Below are 17,351 nucleotides of genomic sequence, written 5' to 3'. Positions count from 1 at the left end.
ACATTCTATATCAGATTGAGCCTGGTGGCAATCACTGCTCTGTTAAGCATAGAGTGCCTGTCATTGGCTCATCGCATCTTAATACTGGCTTCGTCCATTCCCTCCTAGACATCCTTCCTTCATCCAGAAATATCCTCACCCAGAAACAAGCATTTAGAAAGACAATAGGTCTGACTTTATGGCAGACAAGGTTTTCTTTTAATAAAGAAATAGAAATAGAAGGGGTAATGCCCCCCTCCTTGGGTTCTATTGTATTAGTACCCAGCACGTTGTACCGGGGTACTAATAGTAATTTTTCTAGCATTGAGAAATGGTATTGAAACCGTATCTCAGCATAAGAAAAAAGTACATGTAGTCCCTTTCTCCGTTTCCATAGCAGCCATTAAAAAAATAGGAAAACAAGTAAACAAACAAAATGGCTATCATGGAGCAGGGAGAAGGGACTACACATAGTCCCCTCTCCATTTCCATGGCCTAGGGACGGAACTCTGTGGGACGTGGAGCTCGGAAGGTGCCAGCATACCCTCCAACAACACCACCCATGTATAAGCACCTCCATTATATGCCTCCTAAGGCCACTCCCTCCCTCCCAATGCCACTACCTTCTGTAGCCCAACCCTGCTATAGTGTGACTCCTAATCCCATTACTTGTAGTACCATCTGCACCAGTGTACCCCCTATAAGCTATACTCCTTGTATTGCCAGATGCAACAGAACCCGTTCCAGTGCCACATACACACCGCCAAATGCAGCTGCACCCGCACAATCACCACCACTCACAATAGCGCTAAATGCAACAACACAACTTCAAATGTGTCACTTTCAAAAAGACCCATATCCAATACAACAGCTCCTATACAAAAACACTGTACATCTTGTGATTCTCAATACATACATCCCAAATAAATGTGCTGCCATATCACATTTCTACTCTCGTTGTGCACCCAATAATGCCATTTGTAATACCAGACCCCATTACCTGCTCGGCTGCAAACAGCTTGCCCTGGTACTTGTTCAGTACTGTGTAGCCACCTTTCACGTGGCGATCTTCATACCAGGCAACTGGAGCCAAGAAATCTCGAGGGTTCGCCAAACCATTGGCTCCTTAAATGAAAGGACAAAAATAAGTAACAGGCATAAGAACTCTGAAGAGCTTCATTCTTGCAGCAACCAATATCAGTAACCTCCTTAGGTTTACCCAAGAGAACCTACCAGCTGGGCGCCACCAAATGGCTACTCAGCGCTTTGATTGAACCAAAAGAGCCTTGCAACATTTGCTGTGAATGAGTAGCAGATGCCGGTTTTTATTAATTTAAGGGTTTTAAAATGGGGCTGACCCATCCGGGGTGCAGAGTGCTAATTGTGGTGGTGTGGCAGGTTGGTCTAGGGTCGGGTGTTCACTGTTCCAGGTTCATGGGCGGGGGCTCGGGCTGGGCTGCAGTCGCTCACAACCTCTAATCTGGCTCCAAGGCAGGGCAGATGGCTATGGCATATATCTGCTCCTCCGTGAGGACCTCTTGGTGCTCTTATCTGACAATGGCTTTCCTTTCACCACTCTTCTCTCACGCAGGGCTTACCTTCCAGGGGATATTCCCACATCAGGATCTCCAGGCCACATGGTTTCTAACAATCATTGTTCGCATGATGAGATCTTTCTGACAATAAAAGTCTGGGTCTAATTTTAGGCATTGCTTGGTCTCCAACTTGCCTATATGGCCTTGGGCACACGCAATCCTGTTTGGCCCATGTGTTTTAGTGCTAATTTTCACGGTGTGCAGCATGTTTTCAGGCCCATTCCCTGCTTGGCCCAGCTTCCTGGTTTCGCCCTCCCGCCCGCCTCCCACCATGCCCCCGATCTGAGATTGGTCCATGGTGCCCCCATTGTGGTACTGAATGCAGTTCTTTAACTCAGAGGATCTGCACGCTTCCCATCTTGCGGCCTCCTCGTGTGGTGAGTGTTCCTGGCCTTGGGCACACACAATCCTGCTTTGGCCCATGTATTTTAGTGTTAATTTTCACAGTGTGCAGCATGTTTTCAGGCCTGTTCCCTGCCCTTCCCAGCCCAGCTTCCTGGTTTCGTCCTCCTGGCCCCTGATTCATTATTTGATTGGCTCCCCACCAGAATCATAAGTGGACTCCCTAGGGCAGCCCTCTGCCCGTGCAGCCCTGCGGCTAAGGGCCTGAGGCAAAGAGCGGCTCCAGAAAGTGTCAGCAGGTGTCCGCAGGGGAAGCCAGTGAAGCCAACGACCAGCCGTCAACCAGCAGCAACCACAATAGTAAGTGTGGTAAGGGTGGGGAGTAGAGCAATTACTTGATGCTGGGAAACCCTGCCACTCAACTTTACCTACGTCATAACTGTGAATATAAGCAATGCCACACCAATTTATAATTGCGAACAATAGCCTGCATCAGATCTAGATAGAATTGCCATGTTCCAACTATGGATTGTGATCATTAAGTAGTCCAACATTTAGAGAGAGTTATGAACCTTAGCCTGCGCAAGCCCCAGCATGATTTTGATTGTTAGCAATGCCACACTTAATTAGAATTGTGAACTTTGGCCTGCGCCACACAGCCTTTACCATTGAGCACCAGGTGAGTGGGAAATGCAGCCCGAGACCCTCCAGGGTTTGGTTGGGCATTCTTTAGGCTCTTGTCCCAGCCCTGCATGTCCCACACTTTGACAGAATTGTGAATGGTAGCATATCCCTCACTTAGATAGAATTGTGAATGGCAGCATGTGCCACACTTAGATAGACTTGTGAATGGTAGCATTGTCCCACACTTAGATGGAATTGTGAAAGGTAGCATGTGCCACACTTAGATAGACTTGTGAGTGGTAGCATGTGCCTCCCTTAGATGAAATCATGAACATTGGCTTGAGTCACATCTAGATAGAATACAATTCTCAGCATGTCCCACACTCAGATGGAATTGTGAATAGTAGCATGTACCACACTTAGATAGAATTGTGAATGGTAGCATATCCCTCACTTAGACCGAATTGTTAATGGTAGCATGTCCCACACTTAGATGAAATTGTAAATGGTAGCATGTGCCACACTTGGATGGAGTCGTGACCGTTGGCCTGGGTCACATCTAGATAGAATTGTGCATGTTAGCATATGCCACACTTGGATTGAATTGTGAGTGGTAGCATGTCCCACACTTGATAGAATTGGGAGTTGTAGCATGTGCCTCACTTAGATGAAATCATGAACATTAGCTTGAGTCACATCTAGATAGAATACAATTCTCAGCATGTACCACACTCAGATGGAATTGTGAATGGTAGCATGTACCACACTTAGATGGAATTGTGAATGGTAGCATGTACCACACTTGCATGGAGTCATGATCATTGGCCTGTGTTGCATCTAGATATAATTGTGCATGTTAGTATTTGCCACACTTGGTTACAATTGTGAGTGGTAGCATGTGCAGCACTTAGATGTATGAATGGTAAACATGCCCCTCCCTTGGATAGAATTGTGTCAGCATGTGCCTCACTTAGATAGAATTGTGAATGGTAGCATGTACCACACTTAGAGATGAAATCGTGAACATTAGCCTGAGTCGCATCTAGATAAAATTCAATCAGCAAAATGTCCCACACTTAGACGGAATTGTGAATGGTAGCATTGTCCCAAACTTAGATGGAACTGTGAATGGTAACACATGCCACACTTAAATGGAAAACTGTGAATGGTTGCATGTCACTCACTTAGATGAAATCATGAACATTGGCCTGAGTCGCATCTAGATAGAAATACAATCGTCAACATGTCCCACACTTAGATAGAATTCTGCATGTTAGCGTGTACCACACTTGGATAGAATTGTGAATGGTGGCACGTCCCACACTTAGATGGAATTGTGAATGGTAGCGTGTGCCACACTTCGATGGAATCGTGACCATTTGCCTGTGTCGCATCTAGATGGAGTTGTACATGTTGGTATTTATTTTATTTTATTTTTTACATTTATAAAGCGCTCACACAGCCCGCAGGCATCGAGGCGCTGTTACAGGAATTGTTTATTTTTCTTAGTTGCGTAATTGTGTTTTTATTATTATTTTTTTTTGTCTTAGTTACGTATTTATAAAGCGCTTAAACATCCAGAGGTTTCTAAGCGCGGACCCGGGGATCGAACCTGTTGTTGCTTCGTGCCGTCTTGCTTCCAAGACGCGCACGCTGCCGCTGAGCTATCCTCCCTGGATGTCCCACACCTGGATGGAATTGTGGATGGAAGCACGTGCCACACTTGGATGAATTTGCGAACATTGCCTTGAGTCGCATCTTGATAGATTGTTGGCGTGTCTTGCGCCTGGATGGAGTTGTGAGTGCTGGCATGTCCCGAACTTGGATGGAATTGTGAATGTTAGCATGTGCCACACTCAGATGAAATCATGAGCATTGGCCTGAGTCGCATCTGGATAGAAGTGTGAATGTTAGCATGTCCCACACCTGGACGGAGTTGTGAGTATCAGCATGTCCCACACTTGGATGGAGTTGTGAATGGCAGCATCTAGTGCCGCACCTGGATGGAGTCATGAACGTTGGCTTGGGTAACATCTTGATAGAAAGGTAAATGTCAGCATGTCCCACACTTGGATGGACCTGTGGATGGAAGCATGTGCCTCACTTGGATGAGATTGCGACCATCGGCCTGAGTCACAGCTGGATAGAGGTGCGGATGTTGGCATATCCCACACTTGGGTGGAGTTGTGAACGATGGCCTGAATCGCATCTGAATATAAATGCAAATGAAATTACTAGCATGCTGCCACATGTGTCATTGTGTACCCTGCTTTCCGGTTCCCCATGCTGTTGCTATATATCCGCATGGCCCCTCCGGTCGCTGTAAGCCCAGCCCCGTCTCTATGTGTCCCTGTGTCGCTGTGTTCCCCGCCATCCTGTTCACGTGCCTGGTCTTGGGCCTTTTAAAGATAACCATTATATCACATCACTAAGCTTACTCTCTAATATACACCATCATTCAACAAGAACACAGCTATACCCCAGATTAATTCGGCCTGGCTGTGAATACTACCACATGAACACCTCATCACCCTAATAAAACGCAGCTAGCTGAGCACATTCCGGCCTAGTTGCTCACATATGCGTCCTTCAGGCCTAACATAGCCAGAGCCCAGTCTGGGTGTCCACCCACCAGACTGCACACATCCAACTGATATCTCCAGCACCACACCTAACGCTAGTATGCAGCTACCACCCAGCAATTACATCAGCTGCACACCTATCTGGTGCACCCACGCACCCTATGACACAATCTCTTTCCACTGACCAGAACTACGGTTCCTGAGGGCGTTCAGCCTACCAGCGCTTTGAGGTCATACCAATGATATATAGAGCGCTATATAAATGCCAAGTAACATAACATAACATAGGCATTAACCCTTAAAGGGCTAAGGGCAAGTATGCTCATCCCATAAGGAATTGTTAAATGCTCTGCCCACTACAACAGTTAAGTGTTAGTGTAGTGTCTAGATAATAAAGGGAAAACAGGCTCCTCAACGATGGACATAACACTCAAGTCTGGGTGTAGACCCCGCGATGGAGAAGGAGCTAGTGACGATGAAGAAGTCTTTGCTTTCTCTGGCGCTTCAAGTTTTCAATGGGGCCACTTCATGATGATCACCATCATCAAAAGAAGTGCTTTGACAATTGTCAGAGAAGCTGCATTTAAAACCCACAAAATCAGCTAAAACAATTTCATTATAGCTGCACAATTACCAAAAGATCCCAAAATCAGAAACACACAATTATAATAGCGTAAATAAGAGCAAAGCCTTCTTCTACAACGCCCCACTTTCTACAGAAACCTTGCTACAGCAAATCAAATATATAAGGGAATGTTGTGGTTTTACACAACTTCTTTTCTTTGTGATAAAGATGTCTAATACCATGGTTGTTAAGATAGGTTTTGAGATTGAATCGCCCGATACTTTTAACATTCCAAGATACTTTTCAAAATTACCGGCATCACCCTGAAGGCAACCACCGCACGGACGCCTGTCTACCTTGTGGACAAACGTAGCACCTCCTCAGTCTGTGTACCTCCTCTAGAAGCCAGATCATCACTAGGCTGGAAACTAAACTAGACCGCAGGGAAATGACTAGGCATAAGTCTTTCTCCTGTTAGGCCCTGCCCTAGTGGTACACAATCCTAGTGGCAATCCGGACCACCCCAACAATCCAGCAGATCAGGAAAGAATTGAAAACTGTGTTCTTTAAGGAATTCATAGCATCTTGGGTAACACTGTCCCCGGTTCTACTACCTCTCCGGGCCCATTGTGGACAGCACTCCACTGCTCATAGGTTTGCGCTGTATAAAAACCGAGTACATATAATACATCTTAATCCTTGGATACGGTCTACTTTACCTGTGTGTATGTCTTTAAGAGGCTATTTACCTGCACACCTGGATTTCTGGATTTTGCCTCTCTTAGGTGTGCACTTTAATCCCTGCATCCTATTCTTTTTGTGCACCTGTATTCCTGCATCCATTTTAATCCATGCTCACACAATCTTGGGCCTCTGTGTAGAAACTCATGATGAGGAGGCTAACAATTGCCCACTGTTATGCTGTTATCTATGTGACGCTGCCACTGTCGAGTGGTTTGAACAGGTGCTGCACCGGTGAGCCACCTGTTGCGTTTCCTGGTGGGCTGTGACTGCCATCACCTCAATATCCCATAAACCACACATTCAATCTAATGTCTAAATTCCGGTACACAGGATGCCCACAATACATTCTGGAAGAATAAGTGAAACTATCATTACCAATAGGCCCCAGATCAGGCAAATCAAAATGTGCTCCATAAACTTCAAGGATGTAACCTCTGGTCTCGCCAAAAACCTCCACGCTGAAACGCATCCCTTGCTGCAAAAAAAAAAAAAAGAACTGATTACAGGACAACCATCTACATAAAACATTATGCAAATGATTTGTGCAATGCACACGCCATTAAAAGCAGCAAACCCTACACTCTCGCTTCTCTCCCAAAAGAACACTGCATGTTAATCTAGCCTTATAGCTCACGGGAGGGGTCATTATTGCAGGATAATGACCTGCTACCGAGTTATGGCCTTAGGTTGAGGAAAGGCCATTATCCCAAGTCTAAAAGACTATCAGAAAATAGTGGTGGTAGCAATGAATGTTTTGGATTTTTGGTGGTGAAGTAAAAATGTTAGTTTAATAGTGAGTAGAGTAAATAGAAAAACAGAATTATTACATTAAATGTGGTTTCATTTTGTAGTGTTTAAGTAGCATGGTTGTCTTCATAAGTTAAATATTTAAATTTCAAACTTGGTTAAACTGGAGTGGGTTTAAAATGAGCATGCAGTAGGCGTCGTGTCGAAATAAACAATTTACCTATAAAGAGTGAAAGACTAGTCCCATGTTTTAGATTTCTCTCTGGTGTGTTAAATAGGATGTTGAAGTGAAAATGGTCCACTTAGAAAGGCAGTGTCTTGTTGAAAGAAACTGGGTCTCATGACAAGTTTGGGAGCATTCTGGCAGTAAATCTGATGGAATACCGCCCAACTGAATTACCGTTACCGCCGGATTACAAGTGGCGGTCGGGGTGTAAATCCCCATTTTATTTAGTCCACTGGAATCAATGGGGCTTTTTTGGCAGAATTACTGTGGTGTAATTACGTCGATTCTGCAGATTTTTCAGCAGTGAGTGGGAGATTTTTCTGGATGTAAATCCTCCACTCCAGGCCCAACCTCATAATTTGGCGTAGTGGTCAAGTTTACGGTAAAAGATTTACCACCAATTTATTTTAACACTTAACGCCATACTTGTAATGAAATTGCATTATGGCGTCCCTGTCTGCTTTTGAAGTCAGAATGTTCAGAATGCAGTCAATACCAGTAGTTACTGCGTGTGCTCTGAACATCCGATTGGCTGAGAGGAGGTCAATAACGACCTCCAGGTGCTAATATCCAAGATTTAGACAGAACGTCCACACAATATCTCAGTACTGAAAAAAGCCCCAATCACATTCATGTCTACCTGTTACTCCATGACTGCAAGACCTATTGTTCTCTTTTCAATTTCTTGGGCTTCCAGATGTTGATGTTATATGTGCATAGATATAGAGAAAATGGGATGGCACGTTGGCCATATAATGGCAGAGACCTACTGGAGTTATTACGATGAGCAATATACTTAAGGGGTCATTACAACGTTCCCGACATCCCAACGATAATTTCGGTGGAATACCAGGAAAGCTGCATTACTGTCTCCGCCGCCCGCTACCTGATATTCGGCTATTACTGGGATATTACGGGTGGCAGAGTGATTGTAAGTTCCCATTGAGCCCGTAGGACTCCATGGGATGGGATTGACTGAACCACCGGCACCAGCTTTACCAGTGATTTAGTCATTTATCTGCCAGTGGGGGCCTGATCTATCGACAGGTCAGGTCTGCCGGGAGATCCGTGGCCCACACCGGCAGACTTATACGTTGGTGGTCCTGAAAAAATGCTGGTGCCGGATTTACCAGCATTTATTTCCGACCGGTAAAGTTATAATGAGGCCCTTAGTCTTACATCCCAGCCTCGAATTTGTTAATACTCACTGGGCAATTCCCAAGCAGGCAAACTCCAAAAGGTATTGGCTCTTGCGTCCAGAACAAAACAAGTAAATCACTGTATCGATCACCTTTTGTAATTTTAATCCTGAAAACCCCTTTTTAGTACACCCGGGCAATGCTTGCTTTTTAAGGAGTAGGAACAGAGCACTAGCTAGCGCTGCACATTGGACCCGTGCACATGAACATTCTTGTCAAGCACCCAAGACCCTACCTCTGCACCGCCTATTCAGTTTCTCAGCTCCTCATCTGCCAAAAAGCAACATGGAAGTAGGGCGGGCACCGTACCGCTGAGGGCAATGGGAGCAGAGTGTGCCCCACTGCTAGTCATGGGTGACTTTCTCATTTAAAGAAAATTGTTTATATAAAACTTGTTCTTATTTTCATATTAAAGCATAACGGAAAAACATATACCATTGCTAGACTGAATATCATGAATACGTTACCAACAACACATAAGAGTCTCAGAAGGAAAGACACAATCAGGGTGAAATAATAAATGGCTGGGAATGCAAGGTGAAAGCTAGTAACATTCTTCAACCCACCCCCCTCTCATTTACCCCAAACCTTCTGAAATGTAGAGGAACAGCCTCGTGCATTATAAATCCTTCTCTCCAGGACCAAACACCTGTCCACTTCAGAAGGCCACCGGCTTAGCCGGAGGCAATCCGCAGTACCCCACATCGAAGCGATGATCCTTTTAGTCCCAGGGTTACAGATAAAAACACTCTCTCATGAGTAACTTTCTCAAAGAAAACCCGAACCACCAGAACATTGGGTGGTTTGAGGTCCCACCAACCTTTGAAGTTTCATGTAAATTAGGACAGCAAAGTTAAAGATTCTCATATGACAGGGCCCTGCTAGGGGGGGCAGGCTGCCATCCACAGCAACAGACCTAAAATATGTCCCAGTACCGTATCTGGGCATGGCATGTTAAACAATTTCCTATTTCCAGAGTGCTTGCGATTAATGGTGTCGTGGTGATGTGATGGTGTGCTGTGAAAAGGAGGCAGAGAAACAAATGGAGCCCTATTTGATAGGAAAGAAGTAAACCATTCTAAAGCTCTATTCTGGATTGACAACCTAGATAGGTGGCCCAATAAGGTGGGGACATTGGACGGCTATGCTGCTGGTAGGCATGAGCAATGCTCATGCCCGTGTAGATGGTGGATCCATGTGTGTTCGCTGGGCTTGTTTCTATCCTAGGAGTCAGCTTCTGCAGGAGACTTGGCTCTCCCTTATGGGTGGGGAGCAGATGTTTCACAGATCTGGATATTTGGCTAATCTGAATGTTCATTGGCAATGATGAGTCAAACCAGACTCTGAGATTTCTAACCTTGGAAACCATGTTGGGCCAGTGGCTTCCAAACCACAGCTGTAGGATTTCAGATGTTTGATTGTTAAAATGTAACTGTTCTGACCTCATCTAGGTATTGACTTGCCCCATACTAAGTTTAAAACTAACGACACCCCTCTCCTACGGGTCACCTAGGCAGGGAGGACCGGGTGTCCTCAGTGTACATGTAGGACATTAGCCTGCACACATGTATGAGCGCTGCTAAAGACTTCATGCAGATGTTGAACACAAGTGGACTCAGTGATGAGCCCAGCGGAATTCAGCAAGTAAGTGGCTTTGTTGATGTTTCACAATGAGGCAGCAACATCAATTGAGCCCAATTTGATGGGAAGGATGCAACCCATTCTAAAGCTCTATTCGGGAATGAAAAACTAGATACATGCCCTAATAGGGTGGGGGTGGTGGAGGGGCATCAGACCACTTATCCCATCGTAATCCACCACCCTTCTAAAGCTGCCACTACCAAACACACTCAATACTATATCCAGGATGAAAAACCGGCCGGCGAGTCATCCAGCAGACTGAAGTCCTCCAGAAAAGAATGGCCGCCACCTCCAGTAAAAAGGTTTACTCTGAGAAGGTGTTACTACAGCTGATTTGAGCAGATTGGGCATCAGTCCTGATTCAAATGACATATTAATCATCCTACAGAGATCTGTCAGCATTAATACTCTTGGCCTGCCTTACCATAATTTACGCATATACACACGCTTAATCTACTACTTATAATTTTCCCTCCATCTAAGATCTACGTGCCTTCTTTTCCCTTTGAGCACTGGAGAACGACATGGCGTATCGCCATCAGCATTCAAGCCCTTAGTATGTGGAGGGCCACGTGCTCCATAGTTTTTGCCACTTTTAGTTAAAAGTTGTCCACTATAAAAGAGGGATCAAAATCATCATTTTCTGTGATGATGGTAAGGAAAATGAGGAAGAAACGTTCAAGATTTGCTAAGGACATATTAGCCCACGTATGGATTATCCTACTTTTCCTATCAGCGACTCCAGCCTTGATAGGATTAGTTACCTCTGTTAAAAAAGGGATTCGTTCCAAGGTATAAATATTAGGTGACCAACCTTGACCACATCTGAATTACCTAAAACACAATGTAGTGTGTGCCCCGAAGTGCTGTTGGGTGTATTACTTGTTGCACAAAGCCTAAATTAGAGAGGGCATCTAATAACATTTTAGCATTTGGATTATATGAATGTTCCAACCAAACATTCAAGTCTCCAAAATCAACAATTGTGAACATGACGGTGCAATTTGAGCCACTACATTACATAACTATTAAACAAATCTATTGGGGATGATACATTATCAGCAGATCAATAGAGGACGTAGAGCTCAATACACATTTTATGTGTACAACTTGAGTTGTTCCTCAAATTTCTAAATTCTCATGCCTGCTGAGTGCTGGCGTCCTCTCCAGTGCCTGCCTCTGGGCACTCTTGCCTTCCCCCTGAAGCCACTTATAGACATACAGCATCAAGCACCAGTATGGGGCTTTGCCATATGCTGACGTCCAGTCCTGGTGCACAGTCCATAGTGGAGTGGGCATGCATTACTTATTTCCTCTTATATGGTGGGTCTACTTGTGATTTCCTTCCACTTGTGATTTCCTTCCTGTATTGGCTGGTGTAGTTCTAGAGGACTTGTATTTATTTAACCCTTTGTCTCACACCTCATCTTTCATACAATCTGTTCAGCAGTCTGTTGCTATCAAGTTGAGCAACTTGCAACATTGTTGATGGAAGATCTATGTCAGGCATCAGCAACCTTTGCCTCTGAAGAGGTTTTAGACTACAACTCCCAACAGCCCTTGCCAGCATAGTCAATGATGGGAGGTCTTGGGAGTCATAGTCCAGAACATCTGAAGAACTGCAGGTTGAAGACCCCTGACGTATGTGATTAAACAGAGAGGTTCCATGTAAGCTATTCCATATAGTCACTTATTCCTGACACTAATGGTACTGTAGATCATTAGACACACTCAGGGAGGTTGTATATCCATAGTCTATTAATACCCAGGATTAAGGCTGGGGCAAAACCCTTGGTTAGAGATAGTTATATAATTATGTCTGGTGGTGATTTAGTTTGAAAATACATGTGGTTTCATAGGATTGAGCAAATGTCTTTTTATATTTTGGACTAAAAGGTAAGGATGACTCCGGAAGTGGAGTCTGATGAGGTGATCCCATAAACAATGTTTATCTAGCAACACAGAAGTAGGACAACTACACCAGAGAATATGGTTGCCATGCAAAAACACACATTCAGGTAGTAACTAATACAATAAAGACATGTCATTAGGGTAGATGTAAGGGTGGTGATGGTAAAAAAAGCTGCAGATTCAACAAGATAACATTGTAAGCATTAGCATATAGTAATATGGGACACACAATACGCTGGATACTGGGATACACGTGATGATGGTATATAAGCTGCTAATGCATACATCAGTATAATGGAGGGAGAGCCATCTGTGCTGATTGCCTTTGAGCCTAGCAATTGAGTACAGTGATGTTGGAAGGATTCTCTTCTGGAGCAAAAGGAAAGGTTGTGACACATGTGTTATGTGTCTTGAGTTGATCAATATTGAAGACATATGAAACAAGATGTTGATGTAATCACAGTAATAAAGTAAGGGGCTATCAATCCTAAAAAAGGGAAATCCACTAAACATTGGTCTGATTTGTCTTTGATATACGCCATATGATTAATTGAAAGGCTGCAATAATACAGAATGAACTTGAGACTCTCATTAAAAGGATGATATGTGCATTAATATGTTGTAATGCTTTGAGGCATATGTGAGTGGTGGACTTTAATTTGGGCCTCATTACGACCCAGGCGGTAAGGGGTTTACGGCAGCGTAAACAGCGCCGACCCTTACCGCCTGATTACGAGGTCCCTTAGCGCCATGGAGCTTTTAACACCTGCTTTTAGCAGGTGTTAAAATCCATGGCGCTAAGGGACCATGGAGTTAATTACGCCACCGTAATTTACGGTGGCGTAATTAACGCCTTCCCCACTCCCATTATGCCCTATGGGGCAAAAATGGGAATGGGGAAGGGTAAATGGGGATTGGGGACTTACCGCCCCGCCAAGGTCGGAATGGGGCGGTAAGTCCGCCAACCACCATGGCGTAAACGTAGTTTACGCCATGGTGGTAAAGTCACGGCCCAGGCGGTAACTTACCGCCTGGGTCGTAATGAGGCCCAAAGTGTCTTAATGCGCTATGCAGTAAATAATATGTATGGCATGAGACATTTAACATCGGTGATCATTTACACATATGCCACTCAGGAAAAAAAAGGAAGTGTTAACCTTGTTATGGTAACTAGACGGACTTCCAGTGCAATATTGTACCACGTGACCCTGACTTCCGATGCTTTGTGATGTTTTTATGTGACAGGGCTGCAGTACTGGAACTCCTGCAGCGCGGGCCGGGATGTGGAGTGACGCTCCCATTCTGGGACCACTCGCTTTCCTGGCAGCTTTATTCCCAAGTACAGGGCACAACAGATTATGTGTGTTCTCAGTCACAAAAGCGCTGAGATTGAAAGCGGACCTACCTTTTGCATCTCATCTGGCACTGCGAGTTCTCTCCCAGACTCTTGCCAGCAACGACCACTGCAACGCGCTTCCTGGAGGAGGCGCGGCTTCGTTTGGACACGTGATCTGATCACGTGATCTGGGGCGGACTCAAAGGACGGAGTTTGCCGCCCGTTCCGCTGTGTTCTCAGTCACAAAAGCGCTGAGATTGAAAGCGGACCTACCTTTTGCATCTCATCTGGCACTGCGAGTTCTCTCCCAGACTCTTGCCAGCAACGACCACTGCAACGCGCTTCCTGGAGGAGGCGCGGCTTCGTTTGGACACGTGATCTGATCACGTGATCTGGGGCGGACTCAAAGGACGGAGTTTGCCGCCCGTTCCGCTGTGTTCTCAGTCACAAAAGCGCTGAGATTGAAAGCGGACCTACCTTTTGCATCTCATCTGGCACTGAGAGTTCTCTCCCAGACTCTTGCCAGCAACGACCACTGCAACGCGCTTCCTGGAGGAGGCGCGGCTTCGTTTGGACACGTGATCTGATCACGTGATCTGGGGCGGACTCAAAGGACGTAGTTTGCCGCCCGTTCCGCTGTGTTCTCAGTCACAAAAGCGCTGAGATTGAAAGCGGACCTACCTTTTGCATCTCATCTGGCACTGCGAGTTCTCTCCCAGACTCTTGCCAGCAACGACCACTGCAACACGCTTCCTGGAGGAGGCGCGGCTTCGTTTGGACACGTGATCTGATCACGTGATCTGGGGCGGACTCAAAGGACGGAGTTTGCCGCCCGTTCCGCTGTGTTCTCAGTCACAAAAGCGCTGAGATTGAAAGCGGACCTACCTTTTGCATCTCATCTGGCACTGCGAGTTCTCTCCCAGACTCTTGCCAGCAACGACCACTGCAACGCGCTTCCTGGAGGAGGCGCAGCTTCGTTTGGACACGTGATCTGATCACGTGATCTGGGGCGGACTCAAAGGACGGAGTTTGCCGCCCGTTCCGCTGTGTTCTCAGTCACAAAAGCGCTGAGATTGAAAGCGGACCTACCTTTTGCATCTCATCTGGCACTGCGAGTTCTCTCCCAGACTCTTGCCAGCAACGACCACTGCAACGCGCTTCCTGGAGGAGGCGCGGCTTCGTTTGGACACGTGGTCTGATCACGTGATCTTGGGCGGACTCAAAGGACGGAGTTTGCCGCCCGTTCCGCTGTGTTCTCAGTCACAAAAGCGCTGAGATTGAAAGCGGACCTACCTTTTGCATCTCATCTGGCACTGCGAGTTCTCTTCCAGACTCTTGCCAGCAACGACCACTGCAACGCGCTTCCTGGAGGAGGCACGGCTTCGTTTGGACACGTGATCTGATCACGTGATCTGGGGCGGACTCAAAGGACGGAGTTTGCCGCCCGTTCCGCTGTGTTCTCAGTCACAAAAGCGATGAGATTGAAAGCGGACCTACCTTTTGCATCTCATCTGGCACTGCGAGTTCTCTCCCAGACTCTTGCCAGCAACGACCACTGCAACGCGCTTCCTGGAGGAGGCGCGGCTTCGTTTGGACACGTGATCTGATCACGTGATCTGGGGCGGACTCAAAGGACGGAGTTTACCACCCTCGCGGCGTTAAGCCCGGCAGGAGACAAGCCCAACGGCTGTTGTGCGGCTGTTTGGCGGCCTGAGGCGCACCCAACAGGTAAATAAATATCGCCTCTTGCGCGCACTAACACCATCAAACAATAATTGTAACATCCGTAATGAGACTGCGCAGCTCACCTCTTGAAGAAGACATGGACGTACAAGATGGGTCTTACCTAGAGGCAGGGTGCGAGCCAGGGAGGGGGGCATCTATTGTCTCAGACGCAGATCCAGTAACCTCACAGGAGACTCTAACCCATATAGACGCACAACAAACTCCAGCGGGAAGATTCCCCAATCTTAACATTCAAAAGATATGGAAAAGAGGGCTAGAGTACACTCTGACAACTGAAAAAATCCAGACAAGAATCAACGATCACTTCCCTAGGAAAAGGAACAAGAGTACCAATGACCTAGAGGACATTATTGACACTACCTGGCAATTATCAACACATAAACCCAATACCCCGGCCACAAATACACCTACAGAGGGGTCAGAAGCAAACGCTACCTCAACAAACAAAACTCAAGGAACCAGGGCAATCTCACCGAGAAACCGTAGCCAACAAGAAGAGTCATTGGCCATCTCACCAGAAGGGCCTCCAATGGCATCTGAAAACACACTGGCAGCCCTGAGCTATGTTCTAAATTCTCTGGTCTCAGTTTTCGAACTCCTAAGAACAGAGGTGCAAACACAAGCAGGCCATCTCTTGGAAATGTCGCAGGAAATTGCGAAAAACGAATCATCTATGGTTGCTGTAAACAATATCATGAATAGCATTCTGATTCCAATTCTAAAGGAAACACAAACAGAGGGCATCAAACAGGGGCTAGACATCGCCCAAATTCAAAGCCTACTGAAGGAGGGGGCAAAAAGTAATTCAACCACCCATGAACTCTTAAAGATAATACCCTCGGAAATTCAAAAACTGCAAAACCAGAACGAGACTCTAAACGAAGAAGGGCCAAAAGATCTCTTCGATGACACACCACTCTCGGACTCAATCTTGGAAGAATTTCGAAGGCTGGCAAATGTCGATGTCGACTATATAGAAGTTATCAACAACAGCCCTCAAAAAACCCAAGAGGAGGAAGAAAAGGAAACCGACAGTTTAAATCAGAATATCGAGGCACGATAAGATCCAAGATGGCCGCCGGGATAGGGAGACGCACATAGGTCGCGCTCCGCCCGGGCCGCCGCAGAACTGACAAATAAAGCACCGCGGAATCGTGGAATATATCACGACGACAACCCCGAGAAGTGCAGGGCAGCACTCGGCAGCGGCAGACGACCTCGCTCTGCGGGGGACACCCAGACGCGGCGCGCGAGAGCCGAGCGGAGCGGCCGCCCCTCCCCCTCCGGAGCCGCACACGAGCTCCCGTAGACGAGGGGAACCAGCAAGGAGATTTAGGCGGCCACCGCAGCACCCAGCCAACGGCGCCGCGGCACCCGGACAGCGCACACGAGGGAGGGGGAGGGTGCCAGCACGCCCCCCGCCCCCACCCCCCACCAAGAGGCAGACGAGCGGAGACCGGGGCGAGGGCCGGCAGAACACCGGGCGGCCTGCGCGGACGAGGGGAAGGCCAGGCACCACGAAACTCGTCGTCGGTCGCCCGGAGGCGCACATCAAGGTGAGCGCACCCCCCCCTCCCCTCCACAACACCAGTAGACTCGGGGGGACCCCCCCAAATATCATACCAGCCCAACTCCAGGGCCGAGAAGAGAGGGGGAGTGCCAACGAAGGGGGAAAACGAGATCTCCCCCCGGAGCCGCTCACGAGATCCAGCAGAAGAGGGCAACCAACAGGGAGACACAGGCGGCCGCTACAGCACCCAGCATACGGCCCGGCACCCGGACTGAGCACACGAGCGAGAGGGCACTAATAGACTCGGGGAGCCACCCCCCCCCAAAACATCATACCAGCCCAACCTCAGGGCCGAGAAGAGAGGGAGAGCGCCGAAGGGGGAAACAAGGACAAAACAGGCCTGACTGCAGACGGAGCCCTCTCGAGGGCACCCGCCCGCCATACGCAGGAAGACCCTCAACCCCACCAACAACCCCACATACCGGGGGAGAAGCCACCGAGGACTATAACCAAGACACACCCCCCGAGACCCCCCAAAAGCACACCGCCATTCCCCATACCCGGAGGAGAAGAGGATCCCCCAAGGAAGACATGTCTAAATCAA

General features: G+C 47.1%; 1 protein-coding gene across 1 annotated transcript in view; it reads right to left on the bottom strand.

Moving 5' to 3' along the window:
- Positions 1-17,351, bottom strand: part of HGD (homogentisate 1,2-dioxygenase) — a 280,992-nt gene that overhangs the window by 68,863 nt on the left and 194,778 nt on the right. Inside the window, exons 9-10 of the mRNA XM_069635841.1 lie at positions 6,807-6,906; positions 980-1,104 (exon numbers count right to left, since the gene is read on the bottom strand). Coding sequence (XP_069491942.1) covers positions 980-1,104; positions 6,807-6,906 — 225 coding nt within the window. The remainder of the gene's footprint in view (positions 1-979; positions 1,105-6,806; positions 6,907-17,351) is intronic.

The sequence above is a fragment of the Ambystoma mexicanum genome, chromosome 7p (assembly GCF_040938575.1).
Source record: "Ambystoma mexicanum isolate Mex_15411 chromosome 7p, UKY_AmexF1_1, whole genome shotgun sequence".
In the NCBI taxonomy this organism is placed as follows: Eukaryota; Metazoa; Chordata; class Amphibia; order Caudata; family Ambystomatidae; genus Ambystoma; species Ambystoma mexicanum.
Note: the sequence above shows the minus strand (reverse complement) of the source record. Positions and strands in the feature narration are given on the sequence as shown.